Raw genomic sequence first — 18100 nt, 5'->3', positions numbered from 1 at the left:
TCCCCGCCCACCCCCCCCCCTCCGTCCCCATTAGCACCGCCTTGGCTTTAAGTCATCAGATTTGAGTAGATAATCAGATTTAACCAACATCTCCTGAGCACATACAATGTGCCTGACACTATACAAAGGCTTTGGGGTTAGATTCGGCTTGCACCATCTTATAGAGAATGGAATAGGAGTCTTGAGAATTCCTCAAGGTGGGAGGAACCTGACCCTATCAAGCAAGAGCAGTTCAGGAACCCATTCCTCGCAATTCCAAGTTGGGGGCAATAGATCCGAAACTTGTGATCAGTTTGCTTCGTGGCTTTGAGCAAGTCACCAGGCCTTCCTAATGTGACTCGATTTCTCTATCTATAAAAGGGGTACAGTAAAACCTTGTAAGTTTCTTTCCTTTTTTTTTTTTTTTAAAGGACCAGAGACCTTCACTGTCAAGATCCTGGCACGAAGCGAGGGCTCCATAAATGGCAGCCATCATTCCTGGCCAAGCGCGGGCGCATCCTCCCGGGCGCGCCTCCCGCTGGGCCCCTCGGGACAGACCGGGCCCGCCTCCGCGGCTGTAGTCTCGCAGGGCTAGCGGCAGGTGGCCCTGCATCTGGGTGCCCACGCCCCAGAGCGAGCGAGGAGCGCGGGCGGATTGGATGACCAAGGTCTCCCCTGGAGGATCCCCCCGCCCCACTCCACACGCCCGACGCAGGTGAGGTTTCCGGCTCAGGCCACGGGGACAGCGACCTTAACAGAGGTCGAGGCGGACTGCCAGCTCGCGCCGGGAGAGGGGTCCTGGGGGCACCCTTTCCCTCGCCCAGATTCACCCCAGGGCCAGCCCCAGCACCCGGGCCCGCGGGCTGCGCGCTCTGCGGCTGCGAAAACCCGGAGAGGCGGATCGGAGCGCGCTCGCAGCCAACTCCTCCGCGGTCCGGCAGCTGAGCTGGGCATGCTCAGTGTGGCCGCCGCGCCGCCGTCCGCCAACTCGGAAGCTCGCGCTCCTCGGCCGTGGGGGCGAGAACGCCGGCGGCGGCGAGCCGGCGTCGTCCGCCGCCCCCAGACTGTGGCAAACTTCGCGGCGTCCCCGGAGCTCGCTCGGGCGAGTCTGATACCTTACAAACCAGATCAAATCCAGTCCCCCCCCTCTCCCGCCGCCCCCCATCCCAACCCGAATCATGGAGGCTGCGGCCGCCGAAGTGCCGCCGCTGCCGGCAGCCCCTGCCCACTAGCCGGGGACCAACAGGTAAACTGTCGGAGGCGGGGGGTTGGTGGGGGGAGGAGCTGCGGTCCGGGTGAGGGTTGGGGGCGGCAGGCTGGAGGAGTCCGAGACGCCCACGGGCTCGCTGCTCCCTTCGACGCTCGCTGCCAACCCTCTTCGCGCCCCCTTCCATCCCCAGCCCCTGGAGGGGCAGCAAAGGGTTAAGTCGGCCCCGAGCCACCGTGAGCACGGCCCCCTCCAGCCGCCGCGACCGCCAGCAGCGCTGCTCAGCGCCTGCCCGGAGCCGCCGAGGGCGCCGGAGCCGCGGATGCGCCACCGGAGCCCGGCGGGCGTCTAGGAGGCACAGGCTGCTTCCCCATCGTCCGAATGCCTGTCCCTCCTCAACCCCCCTCCAGGCCAGTCTCCCTCCCAGCCGGGTCCGCGCCCAGGTGGCGGGGTCTGCGGGGCGCGTGGCGAGCGGGGGAAGGGTCCCTGTCTTAGAAGGAGGGGCGGGGGCGGGCTGCTCCTCAGTCTCTTCTCGGGTTAGGCGGGCCACCCTCGCCTAGGGCGAGCACTTGAGCCACCTGCCTGGGGCGCCAAGAAAAGTTTTTTTTCCCCCCTCCCCTGTGCCCCTCCCCCACCCCCACCCTGCGCCCGGCAGGGGTGGGTTTGGGTCCATTGGTGAAAAAAGTCACACGTTCCCATCAGCTGCTCCTCCCCCCTGGGGACCGGGTGGCGGGTGGCGGGGTGCGGGGAGGGGGGGAGGGTGGAAAGGGAGGTCGGCGCCGCCGAAGACCCCGGCGGACCTCCAGGCTCTCGGGCGGCGGTGCGTCCCGGGAGGGGGGGGGGGCTCCAGCGCAGCGGGGTGCCCGCCGAAGTCTGCCCCCATCAGTGCGTGTCTGCGTGCCGGGCAGCGGCAGCATCCAACCTGCTTTATTCCTGCCTGCAGCGCCACAGCGAGTGAGCGAGCAAGGAGGGGGGAGAGGGAGTCTGTCTGCAAAGTGCTGCTCCCTGGTGCTCAGAGGCGGCTGCTCCAGCTCCAACTCTCATTCATTTCGCCGGTTAACATGAGAGATCATGGCCGCCTTCGGGCTTCTCAGCTATGAGCAGAGACCGCTGAAACGCCCCCGGCTCGGGCCGCCAGATGTCTACCCGCAAGACCCCAAGCAGAAGGAGGTAAGGGCGCCGGCGGCCTCCCCGGCAACCGGGGCTGCGCTCCGCAGCGCTGACCCAGGGCCAAGTTGGCCCAGTGGGCATCGCCGGCGCTGCGGGGGAAGGGTCTATCGAGAGGGACTGGCGGCGGGGGCCGGACCGGGGGGGAGGTGCTGAGGAGACCCCTGGGGGCGGAGACCGAGCAGCTGTCAGGCCCCGCGCTCCCCTGGGGCGCTCGCTCTCCCGGTGCCGGGTCGCTTCCAGGTTACCGGGCCTTGCGCGGCGCAGCTGGGCGCTTCACCCGGTTCTTCCTTGCGGAAACCCTCTTGCTCCCTCTCTCCCGCCTCTGCCTGCCTTATTTTTCTCTCCGCCGCTTCGGTAAATCCTCGTAAACTTTTTGAAAAATGTTGGAATGCAGTGCCTCCGACACAGGTCTTGGGTTTTGCGCCAGCTAAGCAGGGACGGGGGTGGGGTGGGTTGGGGAAGACCTTTTCTGTTCAAATTTTCCACTTTGGAGTGGAAGTTGGTTTTGTCTAGGTGATGAATATTTAGCTGTTTGAAAGTACTTTTGTCTCCCCTCTTCCCTTTAAAAATCAATTTAACAGGGAAACACTGATTTTCTTCCCCAGAGGCGATTGGTTTAATTGCTGGAGGCTGTTTTGTGTATGTAAAAGCAGTCAGGTTACCTTGGAAGGGAATGGGTCCCCGGGTTGCTTGTTTCTTTGAGTGAAATTAATTAGAAAAACCTTCACTCTTGAACTAGCCTCAGTGGCCAGAGTAACCATGGCATTTTGTAGTCATGTATACGTTTGTCAGTAGTTAACAAGTAATTATGTAACAACTCTCCAGTTATAATGATCACCCCTGGCTACACAGTTTGCCCAGGGATTTGCCTTTTTTTTTTTTTTTTTTCTTTTTTAAGATCACCTGCTACTCAGCTGTGCTTTGAGTTTGCCAGCTGCAGGCCACCCATCCTCTGTTTTCTTCAGCTAAACATGAAGAGAGCACATTTCAGAGCTTCTCTTGCTGGGAACCTAAAAAGCTTCTATTAAAAGTTTACAGGACCACCAATATCATAATAACTCTCATCCTCTGGAGAAGGGGACAACAGAGGATGAGATGGTTGGATGGCATCACCCACTCGAGGGACATGAGTTTGAGCAAGCTCCAGGAGTTGGTGGTGGATAGAGAAGCCTGGCATACTGCGGCCCCTGGGATGGCAGAGTTGGACACGACTGAGTGACTGAACTGAATATCAGAGAAAGGGCTTTGTAAAGAAGCCTAGGAGGGTCTTTAAGACTTCCCTTTTGATAAATGTATCTGTTTCAATAATAGAGGAAGAATGCTTGTTCTGGTTAAACTGTTCTGTTGATAATGTTTCACAAGGATAAGGAGTGACAACTTTTAGAGGTTTAGCATGTTAAAGGTGGAGTAATTCAGATAGAAGCTAGCTGGGAAGGTTTGACAGGTGGTTCTCACTGGAGGCTTAACTGGAGGACAGGAGTTTGATGAGATTTTGCAGATTTTTCCTCACCCATCTCTCCCTGCTACTCCTACCCAGAAAAAAGTTCAGTGTTACAGATGAAATAACAAACACTAACAACTGGGTGTAAAGGAAGTTAATAACAAACGTTTGTGGCAGAGGACTATTAAAGTTTCGCTGGGGGTCAGGGACACTGGCTGATTTTCATTATCATGTAATTAATGCCTCATCACATCTTACCAGAGGGCAGCATAATTGATAGCATCTCCCCAGTTAAGAGGCTTCTCAGATGGTGCAGTGGTAAAGAACCTGCTTGCCAGTGCAGGAGATGTAAGAGAGATGCAAGTTCGATCCCTGAGTCCGGAAGATCTCCTGGTGAAGGAAATGGCAACCCACTCCAGTATTCTTGCCTGGAAAATCCGCCATGGACAGAGGAGCCTGGCCAGGCTACACAGTCCATAGGGTCACAAAGAGTGGGAAATGACTTGAGCAGTTGAACACACACAAACACATCCTTCCTCCCCTTGTTTTCTTGTTAAGGAATGGGGAACCTGGGATGCCTTGTGGGACTATTTAACATTTATTCCTCAGGTCAACCTCATTCAGAATTGGGGCCTCTCTGATTCTGGAAAAAATTAATTTTGGATTTTAGGGTCTCATGACAGTTCATGGAACTCTAAAACTAGAAGTGACCTGAGAGCTCACTTTTTAGAACTTCCTTTTGACAAAGTGAGGCCCAGGAGAGGTTACCTGACTCTAGGTGTGTAGTTAAGGGTTAAGCAGAGGAGTTGGACCAGCAAAAATGGTGTCTCCTGTCAAGACCAAGTCTGTGTTAAGGGTGATTTATGCTAAATTGTGTTGTTCTAATGTTATTCCCTTTCCCCGGAGGCAACCAACATTTTATCTCTCTGGAGCAGAGTCAGAGTTATGTGGGGCTGTAGCCAAATTTGAATACAATATGGAACAGGTGCTTGGCTGTTCTGGGGCGGGGCAGTGGTGAGCAGTGTTTCACAAGCTTTGGTTATTTATGCATTGCCTCAAGAGTTCTCTCTTCTCCCTCCATCACCTGTACTTCCAATTTTTTCTTTTCCTTTTAGGAAATGTCTTATGTTTCTTAAGCAGTAATTCACAAGACATCATGGATTTGATGTGATATATAAAAATTCATATGAAATCATGTCTATATCATTTAAAATTTTTATTTACTTGATATTACATATGATTATTTGTTCTGAAACAAGATCATAAATATTAAAACTTTAAAAAGTTCAGTGGAAACCATTGGTGAAGTCCATCAGAGAGACTTGCCCCAGATTGTGGGAAATGCTGACTTTAATGGAAGTGTGAGCTTCCAATATAGGCAGACCAGATTTGGATTCTGGTTCAACCTCTTTGCAATTGTATGGCCTGGGGCAAGTTGTGTAACTCCTCATTTGTACATTAGTATAATTGTGTTGTTGAGAAAATTTTAAGCACTCTGGTTCTAAACCTATTACATTTTTGTGAGGAAAAACCCTCCTCTTGGTAAAGCTATTCTTATTACTGTAACTGCAGCTTTTATTATTGTTAACTGGTGCTAATAGTGTTCTGGAAACTAGTTCCCAGGGGACAGGATGGAAACTTGCATGAAGACCTCCTGCAGAGAAGTGTGGGGGAGGGGTGAGGTGGGAACTGGAAGCTTTAACTTGCTTGATCAATTGATTCTATTCATTTGAGAGCTTGCTGTGCCTCAGTGCTCCACAGGACTTGAGTATATCTTGTGTTACAATACTTTATCCTCTGTCCTCAAGCCTTGAAAACAGGGCCTTAGAAAACTGCAAGGGCTCCTTGATTCCTCCCCCTCCTCTCTTACACCCTCCCAACTTGTCCAGTCCCAACTATGTTTCCAATCCACCTGCTGCTCTCCAGTTTCACCAATACGCTTGACTTCTTTTCTGCTTCAGGTTGACTCTTCTCTGCCCTAGGGCTCCTACACGTGCCACCTGGATCCCATCTGCCTTTCCACCCTCACTGCACCATTCCACTTCGCTCTTCTCTCCCAGGCTTGTGGTTAGGAGGGTCAGCTTTGGAGCCAGTGTGCTTGGGTTTGAATCCCGGCTCTGCTGTTCACAATACTTCCTTATGCTCTCCGTGCCTCAGTGTCCCCTCTTGCAGATTGGGAGTGAGAATACTTCCTTCTCCGTAGGACTGTTGAACGATTATATAGATAATAAACATAAAACACTGAGACCAGAGTAAGGCATGGTTTCAGCACCCAAATATTTGTTGTTCTAAACTCCTGTTGGCCTGCTTCTTCATCATTCAGGTCTCAGCCCAGCAACCTCCTCAGAGGCCTGTCTAGTATAAGTATGTAATTTGTAATTATGTATTTATTTGCGTGTTGCCCCCTGCCCCTGGTGGATCAGTTTCCCCAGGGCAGGGATGAGAGCCGTTTAGGAATCACGGAAGTACCCGGCACCTCCTGCAGTTAGTTCCTAGGATGTCCAGGGCATAGGCACTTGTAGGAATGTAGGCATGAAGTGGGAATGAATGAAGAGAAATCTGGTAACTGAGGGGTGGGGTGTTAGGGAAAGTCTAGGTTAAAGCAGCTTCCTTGCCATCTACTTTGGAGGCTACAAGGCTGAAAGCAGAGGGAAACTGTAGAATTACGAAGGAAGAGGAGTTTTTACTTCTGGGGTAGAAGAGGCCTAAACAACTGAATAGTAGTAAATGTTTTTAGGAAATCAAATTAGTTAGAAAAATAGGTTGGGGCATCAGTGAGATTTCTAGGCATCAGGAGCCATAGAAGCCCACCAGCAGGGTCCTGGTGGACGATGGCCTGGTGTGCAGGGACATGGGCTGCCCAGGGACAAGTGGAGCGAGGTTTGGGAAGGGGTAGGGTGGGAATGGCTGCGTGGGGATAACGTGTCAAATTCAGCACACCTGTAGGGCTTGTTAAAAACAGGCGGCTGGGTTTTTTTAGATTGAGTAGGGCTGAAAGGGGGCTCCACCTCATTTGCATTGCTAACAAGATCAAGGTGATTGAGCAGCTGGTCCAGGTCACTTTGAGGCACTGACCTAGAGAGAAGGTGGCATCCAGTTCTGCAGGGGCTGGAGAGCATTTTCCATTGCAGGCAGGGCAGGATTAGATATCTGTCAATATATGAGGCTGAGGTTGCAGTAGTTTAGTCTCACAGCTCATCCAGGGCATGGTAGGCTTTCCCCAGAAGGTGTCCCCTCCCTTAGCTCTAAGGGAATGAGATGTGTTAGCCCCTTCCAGTATCTTTCCATCACACTTGGAATAAAACTCAAACTCCTTACCAAGTTATGCCTTCAAGGCCCTACCAATCTGTCCTTGCTCACTTCCACAGCCACTGCCTGTAGTTAGGGCCGGGAGGCAGAGCCAGGGGGTCTATCACTTACTGCCTGTTTGGCTCAGATCTGACCTGTGGAATGGGATTCTCACCTGTTCCTACAGGTAAGATTTGACCAGTGCCTGGCACACAGATGTCGCTCAATACAGGTCAGCTACGTTAGTATGATCCTTCCCTCATTAAATGATCCCAGGGCTTCCTTGCCCTTAGAATAACACACACAGGACTCTGCCCTTGGAGAGCTGGCTCTTTTGTGACTTGCTTAGCCTCCTCCAGGCTGTGTGGTGGGACCACCTCTCTCCTCACATGCCCAGCTCCTTGTGTCTGCATTCTTGTGGTCATGTCTCTCGTCATTTACTCTGGCAAGGAGGCCTTCCTGTGGCCCATCTTTTCTCATCCTTGTTAGTTCATTGTTTTGTGTTAATTTTTTTTTTCTTTAAATAATTTTACTTATTTTTATTTTTGGCTGTGCTGGGTCTTTGTTGCTGCGCAGGCTTTTCTCTAGTTGCAGTGAGTGGTGAGTGGTGGTTACTCGAGTTGCGGTGCGCAGGCTTCTTATTGCTGTGGAGTCTGCTGTTGTGAAGCACGGGCTCTAGGGTGCTTGGGCTTCAGGAGTTGCGCTCCCTGGCTCTAGAGCACAGGCTCTGTAGTTGTGGACCAGGGATCGAACTCGTGTCTCCTGCATTGGCAGACGGATTCTTTTCCACTGAGCCACCAGGGAAGCCCCTGTTAGTACATTTTGTACTGCTTGTCACTGGTCCGTCTCCTCTCCCTTGTCTTCCTTCCACACTAGGATGTCAGCTGCATGGGAGCAGGGGCTTGTCAGTGGTGTTCACAGTTGGGATGAGACTAGGTGCTCAGTAAATAGTTCTCGAGGAAATGAATAAAACGCAGAAAGAACTCTTAATGAGCAATTGTGAGTATTTATAACTTGACTGTCTCAATGCTTGTTTTATTTTGGTAACACCTGTTTTCTTGTTAGTATCTAAAACCCTTAAAACATTAAATGCTTATTTTAGCCACAGCTGGGGAGATTGAGGGGAGGGGAGGGAAAATTTGTTTCTCAACGATCTTTGAGAGGGGGGATGTTGATGAAGTTGTTCTGGAGGAGAGACAGGTTGACCAGTTCCCGGGGGGAATAAAAGGCAGTGATGGTTGAAGAGAAAACTTACCTCGGAGATGAATTGACTGGCCCCAGGGCTCCGTGATGGAGAAGGAAATGGCAACCCACTCCAGTATTCTTGCCTGGGAAATTCCATGGACAGAGGAGCCTGGTGGGCTACAGTTTACGGGGGTCACAGGTGTTGAACATGACTTAGCGACTTAAACCACCACTGCCAGGGCCCCATCATTTACCTCCCTCAATACCAGTGTTTGGGAGGGACGTCTACATTTAACTTATGCGGAGATTCTGGCCTGAGACCCTTAGGCCAGAACCAATGTAAGAAGCACTGGGTCACATTTTCCTGCTGCTCACAGGAGTGTTGCCATCCAAATTTCATGGCAAAGGAACTCAAGCGGTTGTCATTTCTCAGGGGCTGCCATCGCCTGCAGGAGCATTGTCAAAGATGCTCCTTAAAAATGCTGCCATAATGCCCTGCCTCCACTCCAGACCTGCTGAGTCAGAATTTCTGGGAAGGAGGTTGAGGAATTTGCATTTTAAACATGCTTTCTAGGTGATTCCTAAACATACTGGAAGTTTTGAAAGCCACTGCTTTAGTTTGTGTCTTTACTTGTAGAGACTGTTATAAGCCAAACTCCCCCTTAATCCTACCTGCTCCCCGCTATTTGATGTGTTGGAGTCTTTAGATAAATATGCTGTTCAAAGTGTTAGTATACTGCAAATGCATTTAGCTGCTTTTGCCCCTGAAGTTCTGTTCTAAAACTCATGGTTCCCAGCATAGGCTTGTTTTCCATCAGCTGTGCGTGGTTTATGGCAGACTAGAAATCCATGCCTTGGGCTTGAGATATTCACAGCTCCCTTTTGTGTGCATTTGGCTAAGCTACTCAGTGCTTCACTTTTTGCTTTGTCCCATGAGCATGTTCTTTGAACATATTGGAGGCTATAGAATTTTATGTTTGATCATGGGCCTGGGCTTTCAGTTAGGCTTTTTGGGAATTTATGTGAGGCTCTTCACTTGGTGAGCAGCCACCATTCTTCAGCCTGGTGGATATTTCACTTAGGCTGGCACCTGCAGATATAAAATGTGATTCCTTAGGAAGATGGAAGACCAAGAAGGGACGTCTGGAAGGCAAAGTGCCTTGAGTGAGCACCAAGTGGGAGAAGATGAGGATGAACGAAGCCCTAGGATTTTGGTTGAGGCAGTTAGCAGTGCCTCTCCTGGTTGTGTGTCCACCCAGGTGAGAACAAAATGGAGGTAGGAGAACGGAGTAAGTGGAAATTCTAGAGAATTGTGATGTTTTGGGTTGGCCAAGAAATTTGTTTGGGTTTTTCCATAGATGTTGTAGGATAAACTGGAACAAACTTTTTGGACAACCCGATGCTTGTTCTGAAATGCTCTTTTAATGAGGTTCTGAACCCCAAGTGTGAGACTTCTTGACAGACTAGGCAGGAATTAGAGCAGGTGGAGGGATCCGTAAGGAGAGTGAACATGATTAAAGGTTTCCTTTCCCAGTGTTCCCTGCGCAGTGATGAGAGGAGCTGGTGGACTTAGCCTGGAGAAGGGCTGACCTCAGGTCTGATTTGGGAAAGCCAGGTGGGGAGAGGAGTCCAGTCTGAGAAGGGAACATGGAAATACTTGGACTTTTCATCGTCTTTAGAAGATTTCTGAAGTTGGATGATGGCGACAAGGGAGTTCATTATACTATCCTACTTCTCTGTTTTGGAAAATTTACATTAAAAAAATGTCTTCTGTTACACAATAAAATGATTTCTACTTTAAAAATATGCATGTCTACATAATCTGGAAGAATTATCACCCACGTGTAGATAATTGCTATCTCTTGAGAGTGGGTTTATTGTTCACTTGCTAAGTTATGTCCGACTCTGTGCGATCCCATGGACTGTATAGCCTGGTGGATTCCTTTGTCCATGGGATTTCCCAGGCAAGAATACTGGAGTGGGTTGCCATTTCCTTCTCGGGTGGGGGTCTTCCCCACCCAAGGACTGAACCCACGTCTCTTGTGTCTCCTGCATTGGCAGGCTGATTTTTTACCACTGTGCCACTAAGAATGGCTTTAGGGGTGATTTTTTTTTTTTTGGTTACTAACCTGTATTCTATGTTGTAACAGTTGATGTGCACTACCATTGTTACTGGAGGACATAACTTTAAAGAACAATTATTAGGTGACTTTGATTGAGTTTACAGGAGTGCAGCTTTGTTGTTGGTTCCAAACCAAGCTAGAGTCCCTTTAGCTGAGGTTTAGGCAGAGGGATCTCAAGGGTGTAGGTGTAGGCACTTATGACCTGTCAAAGCTGTGATGAGTTAGGGGCTGTTATATGAGTGTTCCAGCCCTATCACTTAAGCTGTGTGATGTGGGGTGCTGTGTCATTTTCTTCACCTATGAGCTGGAGAGGATGATACCTAATCCTCTAGAGTATGGGAAGGAGTGCCGTAAACTTAATTTTTACCACATGTTAAGGTATCAATTCAGTGGTGTGCCAGAGCAGGCTTATAGCAGCTGATCATTAAAATTTCAGGAATTTTGTGAGCTGGTTAATATCATGCTGGTGGCTTTAATTTTGGCACCAAGGGAGTATTTACACCAAGGAAGTTGGCAAATATAAATTCAGGGGTTTTGTTTTTAGTTTTTTTCAGAAGCTGGCTGTGAAGCATTTACCAGCATGGTGCTGGATATGGTTGTATTGTATTTTTCTGTGAGATGTTGTGCCAAAAACCAAAAAAACTTTTTGGCCAATTTGGTATGTACCAGGTGCCTTGTTGGCTACTTCACCATCAGTCTTACCCATGTTTCCCCTACCTACTTCCCACACAAAAAATTTTTCCCCCCTAAAGCCAGATCCTCACTTTCTTTGCCTCTTCTGCAGCTTGAGATGGCTGAATTCTGGCTAGATAGATTTAATGGAAATCTGCTTTGTGGCTGACTACTGGGGAAGAACATATTTCCTTGCTGAAAAAAGTACAGGCCTGGGAGACAGTGCCCTCTTTTAATGCCCCGAGAGCTGCTCCCTTTGGAAAATTAATAAGAGGGGATGGTCGTGGGAGCTAGGGCACCTGTCTTGTGACCATGGGGCAGCGAGCCTGTGGATGAAAGTGGAAATGACGGAATGGCTTTGTGAAATTGTAAAGCTACTGAACTGATTTTGGGACCACCTCTCCATAGGCTTCTTGAGAGGTAAACAAGAGCTGTCCACATGGTTTAAACCATGAACCAGTTGTCAGTCTCTTGAAAGTATCTAAAGTTGTCATGATGTGCATACTTGCATGCTCAGTCATGTCCGACTCTTTGCCACCCCATGGAGTGTAGCCCACCAGGCTCCTCTGTCCATGGGATTATCCAGGCAAGAATACTGGAGTGGGTTGTCATTTCATACTCAGGAGGATCTTCCTGACCCAGGGATTGAACCTGCGACTCTTACATCTCCTGCATTGGCAGGCGGGTTCTTTACCACTAGCACCACCCGGGAAGCCCAGTGTTATCATGGTACTTCCCATTTATATTTTGTCCCCCTCAAATCATCACAGACTGAGAGAACCCCAAAGAGTACACCTTCCCAGAATTCTCCTCCTAGAACAGCAGGAGACAAAGATCACCTGCGTCTTGTCTGTTTGATGGTTAATTCTGCTCAGAGCCTCTCAGAAGTCGAGGGCATGCTCACAGGGCTCCTTTATTTCCATTTCTGGTGGAAAGAGTCGTGGTGGGAAGAGGCGGAGAGCCCCCCTCTTTTCTGTTCAGAGGCGGGGATCCTGTGAGTCTGTACCATTTTGGGGGGAAACCAGGTATGTTTGGAGCTGGATGGGTTGCTCTGACTTTCTCATGCCATACCAGCAGATGCTGAGTCCCACCGAGGTTAAGATGCCTCCTTAAGGCAGATCTCCGCACAGCACTTGTGTGCCCTGATCTGTCCTTACAACTTTACTTGCCCTGCCCTTTGCACACAGCCTCCACTGCTGGTAAACACCCTCGTGTTGCCCTGGCATTGAGAACTACTCTGCATTTTAGGGCACGCAGTGCCTCTGTGAGAGCTGGGGACTGTTCAGACATTTGTCTGATCTTGGAGCTTGCCAGAACCTTGAGTGGTGTCTCCTGGGCAGAGGAATACTCTGGAAGCTCAGGCACTCACATCTTCCTGTTTCTTGTTGGAAGGTTCTTAGCCTTGTCTGTAGCCTCTGGTGCAGCTAGATAGCTTGGTCACGGGCCTTTGTGGAGTGTTTTGGGGATTAATCCTGTCTAGCTTTCATTTTCTTGGTTGAGAGTCTCCTTTATTTGTGGGTAGCTTAGTTGGAGTTACAAACACATAAGGTGTACCATTTGCCTGCTTTCAGGGAGTGACATTTATTAATACATAGTATTCTGTATAAAGGGATATACAGTGCTAGTCATGTATAGTCATATAGTCATGAAGTGCTAGGGCCTGAGAAGAGGAAAATTTTAGCTCCTGGGTTCTGTTTTCCACCTTCCAAGGGAAGTAGAACTCTATATATGCACGCCAAACAGATCCCGTTGTTCAGTCATTATTAATGAGCACCTTGTAGGCACTTTTCCAGCTGTGGCTTCATGAGGACAGGGCCTAAGACTTGTATTTCCTACCATGTCCCTGGCTTGGAGCACAGTGCCTGGCCCACACCTCGGACTCAAAGTGCCTTTCATGAATGGGAGTGTGAGTGAGTGCTGAGTGTGTTGGACATGGTCCCGGGTCCCTGAAGACTTCAATCCAGAGCAGTGCTTTTCATCTGGGGTGATCCCCTTAGGGACACGGGCAGTGTTTGAAGACATTTGGTGTTGTAAAAACTCTGTGTGTGTGTGTGTGTGTGTGTGTGTATTAGCTGCTGCTGGCATCTAGTAGGCAGAAGCCAGGGGACGATGCTTACATTCTCCGGTACTCCAGACAGCCCTCCACAACAAAGGCTTATCTGCCCTCTAATACCAGTGGTTCCCAGATTGAGAAAACCTGGTCTGGAGGAAGTAACATATCTGTAAATAAGGAATACAGTGTTTTGTATAGTCTTTGAGAGGGATGTACAAAGTGCTATGGAGATGATAGGGAGTGACCCAGCTTTTGACAGGACCTAGTAAAGGAGGAGGTTTCAAGCCTCGGACTTGGAGGATGTGTAGGGGTGGATGGGGCTGAGGTGTGTGGGGCATACAGCGGGGAGCTGGGTTGGAGTGGGAAAGAAAGTTGGGATCAATGTATGGGGTCCTTTGTGTGCTGTGTGGTGTCGTCTGGATGTTATGGTTGAGCCCATGAGGTGGCCATTCAAGGGTGTGAAGCGAATGAGATTTAAGATGACTAAGGGTCACAGTTTGAGGGGACAGTCCTTCTGAGGGTCACGTTGAGGCAAAATGACCTACTGGCTAGATGGTCGCTGACATTGCAGGCCCGGGAATGGGCCTTTTAGGTTTCCATGGCTGCCATAACAAGTTAGCACAAATCAGGTGGCCTAAAACAATGGAGATTTATTCTCTCGCAGCTCTGGAGGCCAGCTGTCTGGAGGGAGCATTGCTGGGGTTGGACTCTGACTGGAGCTCTAGGGGAGAGAGCTTCCTTTCCTCACCCAGCCTTTGGTGGCTCCAGACACCCCTTGGCCTCTTTGTGGCCCGTATGCATCTGTCTAATTTCTGCCTCTACCTTCACATGACTGTCTTCTCCAGGTGTCTGTCCCTCTCTGAGTGTGCCTTGTAAGGACACTTGTTATTGGATTTGGGGCTCACTTGGATAATCCAGGATGAGCTCATCTCGAGATCTTTAACTTAATTATCTCTGTGAAGATCCTTTTTCCAAGTAAGTAACACTCCTAGGTTCCAGGATTTGATAGGATACTCTTGTGGGTCCTTTTGGCCTATGGGGCTTGGGAAGAATGAGTAACAAGGATTTGGGAGAAAGGTTATTGAGGTGGAAGAGTTGGCAAAAGTGGATGTGTAAGGTAAGAGGGACGAGTACAAGGATATACCAATATTTTTAGCTTAGAGCAGTGATTTCCAAATTTTCTGATTTTAGGACCCCTTTATAAGAAACCCAGATGCCATAGAGCTTTTATATCTCAGTACTTACGGTATTAGAAATTAGACCTGAGAAATATTAGAAATATATAGTAATTCATCTACAAATACTGATAAACCAATTTCATATTTAAAATGTTTTTATGAGCAATATTTTTCCAAACAAAAACAATAGTGGAAAAATAGTGGTATTGTTTTACATTTTTGTGAATCTGTTTAATGTCTGGATTCTCATATCTAGTTCTCCATTTAGTCTGTTACAATATGTTGCTTTGATTGAAGGAAATGAAGAAAATTTGGTCTCACCAATATGTAGCTGGAAAGTTCTTGGGAACCCCAGAGGTCTTTGAAATGGAGAACAGTGGCTTATACAGTTGGGTGGGTAACTGATTGATGGTAGTTCTCAAGCAAAACAAAAGAACTTGTTAAATTTTTTTCCCAAGGGTGGGAAGGTTGGGGAGGGGAGTAGAGCGACCCAGTTCATTTTTTAATATTTTATATTGGAGATGCCTCTGGGGAATCCAGGTTGCACTGTGTAGAAGTAGTACAAATGTGGATTTTGGTGTGATTTTTGTGTTGAAATCCTGGCAGTGATTGCCTGTTCAGAGTGGGCAGAGAAATACAGTACCAGGCAGACTGTGGACTCCCGCCACAGCACCTCCAAGGAGGCGAGTTGTTGGGGGTGACGAGTGGTCCAGAGGGAGAGCTGGCATCGCCGTTAGCCTCTTCTTAGTTTGGCAGTTTCCCTCTTCAGGGCCTTTGCACGTGTGCTTCCTGCGGCCTGGTTGTCTTCTCTTTATCACTGCAACTGATGGTCAGCACTCACTACAGTTTATGTTTTTCTTATTTGCTCTGTCCTCCCACCAGTATAAGTTTCATGAAACAAAAACCATGTCCTTTTTTATCCCCCACTGATAACCAGAGGCAGGGAGGGGGTGTGGGATATGGTTGGGGTTAAATAAATGTTTGTTGATTGGATCTAGTAACTGGGGCAGTCATTATTAACAAATGGTTCTTAGAAGCCCTGTATAGGGCACGGTGATGCTGGGAAATATAAGACATGGTTCCTGCTGTTGAAGAACTCTGTATGGAAGATTAGCAGCCCTGTGTGGTGGGAACTGATGAGGGAGGGGTCAGCTCTTTGAGAATTAGAGACGTCTTCAGAAATATGGATGTTTTCAAGGCCGTCTGGACAGAGGGTGTGAGCAAAGGCACCGAGATGGGAAATGGATGTGATCTTTGGAGGAATTGGATGTAGTTCAGTAAAGCAAGAGTGTATTGCATCCTAAACTTGAACATGTCTTTAGATTTGGGAGCAGTTTAGAGGAGGAGATTAAAACTGCTGGAGAGGGCTTCCCTGGTGATTCAGTGGTAAAGAATCTGCTTGCCAATGAAGGAGACACTTGCCAAATGAAGGTTTGATCCCTGATCTGGAAGGATCTCACATGCCCGGAGCAACTAAGCCCATGTGCCACAACCGCTGAGTCTGTGCTCTAGAGCCCAGGAGCCGCAACTGCTGAACCCACGTGCTGCAACTACTGGAGCTTGTGGGCCCTAAAATCGGTGCTCCCCAACAAGAGAAACACTGCAACGAGAAGCCCATGCCACAACTGGAGTAGCCTCCACTCAGCTGCAACTAGAGAAAAAGCCTCGCAGCAACGAAGACCCAGCACAGCCAAAAATAAATAAAATTATAAATAAAAAATAAAACTGCTGGAGAGAGAAGAGCTGTCTTGCTGGAGCAAGGCTGACTTGGTCCTGGGACCAGGGCACCAACGTCCTACTGGGAGTGACCCTCGTGTGTAGTGTTTCACATGACTACCTCTGAGAAAGGACGGGAGGCACGACATACACAGATCTCCCTGTTTACTTTTAATTTCCTACAAGCATTTCCAGAGTCATTCTGAATGTGTAGAGATTTTCCTCGGCAAGAATTAACTCAGCCTTCAACCCACATCCAATGTGCCCCAGCTTGGATATGCAAATAAAGCCTTGTCAATTAAAATTTGGTGGAATTTGCTGCTTTCCTTTTCCAGCCATTTCATTCATGGATTAATCTCACAGGATTGTTGAGATTAGGACCATTTAAGGGATTGGCAGCAGGGAAGAGCTAAGACAAACGTATTTTGTCTTAAGTGTCATTGGAATTTTTTTTTTCTGCTAAGGTGCTGGTTTACATAAAGGTATAGAAGCACTATCAAAGCTATGTCCACGGCAGTGCTAAATAATTTATATGTCTCCTGAGTTCTGCAAGGAAGGTTAATATTGACATTGCTTAGGTTTTTTTTTTTTTCCTTTCTTTTTTTAAAGCTCTACACAGTGCTTCTGTGTACCGTATGGAAAATATTTTTGGGGTCAGAGCTGTTTTTACTCTTTGGTCAGTTGTAGACTAACTGTCAACTGCTTCTTGTGAAAAAGGAAGATTGTGAACTGAAGACCCTATTTACATCTCAACTACTCACAGGAGATCTTTTGTCACCATTAAATAATCGAAATGCATTTGGAGTTATATTTTCATTTACTTAGTACTTGATACGTACTTCCCACTGCACTCAGTGATGTGGGGGTGTAGGAGAGAAATAGAAGTCTGCTTCTGTCCCCTCTAGAACAGTGCTTCTCAAAATATCTGTGGTGAAGGGCCAGTTTTTTTTTAAATTAATTTTCAATCTGTTGCAGACTGATATAGATGTATGATAAAAATGAATCACTAGAAAAATGAAATGCGGATTGAATGTACTGGCAGTATCAAGTTGCTATGAAAGTTTCCAAGCACTTCTCAATTTTTGCATATTATTCTTGTTGAGGACCGGTAGCAGTTTCAGATCACACTCTGAGTAGCACAGCTCGAGAAATGAACATCTGGCTCACTGATGCACAGAAAACAATTGAAAAAAAAAAAGACTAATGCATTGGCTTTTGTTTATTTTAAAATTGAGGAATAACATATTCCTCATATTCAGTACTGAATAACATATTCAGTATGGTGTAGAAGGGCTTCCCAGGGGGCTCAGATAGTAAAGAATCTGCCTGCCAGTGCAGGAGACAGGGATTCGATCCCTGGGTCAGGAAGATCCCCTGGAGAAGAAAAGGGCAACCCACGCCAGTGTTCTTCCTGGAGAATTCCATAGACAGAGGCGCCTGGTGGGCCATCCATGGGGTTGCAAAGAGTCTGAGTGAGTGACTAACACTTTGACTTCACCATGTATAAAGTGCCATATTCCATCAGGAGAGCCCATGTTGATTGTGTTGGTTATTCTGAAGGCTTTACATGTTTGGTTTTATGCCAGCCTCACAAACACCTCTTGGGTGGATACTATTATCTCCTTTTTACAAGTGAAGAAACTGAGGCACAGGGGAGGGATCACAGGGGTCAACTTTACTTTCCCAGGGTCCGTTGGCTGCATCTTGATGGAGTTGAAATTGGATGTCTGAGGCTGTGCTGTAAACCATCCTGCTCTATATATAGGGAGGCTAAAAATGCTGCATGAGTTCAGGAAAGAGAGGGTTGGAATACTTGGAGGTCTCACTGGAGGGTGTAGGCGTGAGGGTCAGGATGCGAGTGAGTGGGGACAGGTTGCACCCTGTCTTTCCTAAGAAAGAGCTGCAGGTAGGGTGAGTGAGGTGCCATGGGGGGAGGACTCATGATCCTCTGAGATCAGGCTTGGAGTCCTGGAGTCCTGGCCGGCTGCTGTGGGGGGCGGTGATGAGCTCACCAGGCCCTGCTGTCAGATTTATCTCACTAGCTCATGCTTAATAAATCCGGACCGGGAGAGAGTGGAGTCGGGGAGG

General features: G+C 48.5%; 1 protein-coding gene across 8 annotated transcripts in view; it reads left to right on the top strand.

The window, feature by feature from the left end:
- Positions 1–214: 214 nt before the first annotated feature.
- The window catches only part of MED12L (mediator complex subunit 12L), a 363479-nt gene continuing 345593 nt past the window's right edge, over positions 215–18100 (top strand). For 7 of the 8 annotated variants that reach the window (XM_045166286.1, XM_045166285.1, XM_045166288.1 and 4 more), the window contains exons 1-2: positions 1087–1225; positions 2130–2356. In XM_045166286.1, the coding sequence (XP_045022221.1) occupies positions 2258–2356 (99 nt within the window). In that variant the 5' untranslated portion in view covers positions 1087–1225; positions 2130–2257. Of the gene's footprint in view, positions 695–1086; positions 1226–2129; positions 2357–18100 lie in introns of those variants that run through there. The other variant, XM_045166284.1, reaches the window with a different exon arrangement.

This window comes from Bubalus bubalis, chromosome 1, assembly GCF_019923935.1.
Source record: "Bubalus bubalis isolate 160015118507 breed Murrah chromosome 1, NDDB_SH_1, whole genome shotgun sequence".
NCBI lineage: Eukaryota > Metazoa > Chordata > Mammalia > Artiodactyla > Bovidae > Bubalus > Bubalus bubalis.
Note: the sequence above shows the minus strand (reverse complement) of the source record. Positions and strands in the feature narration are given on the sequence as shown.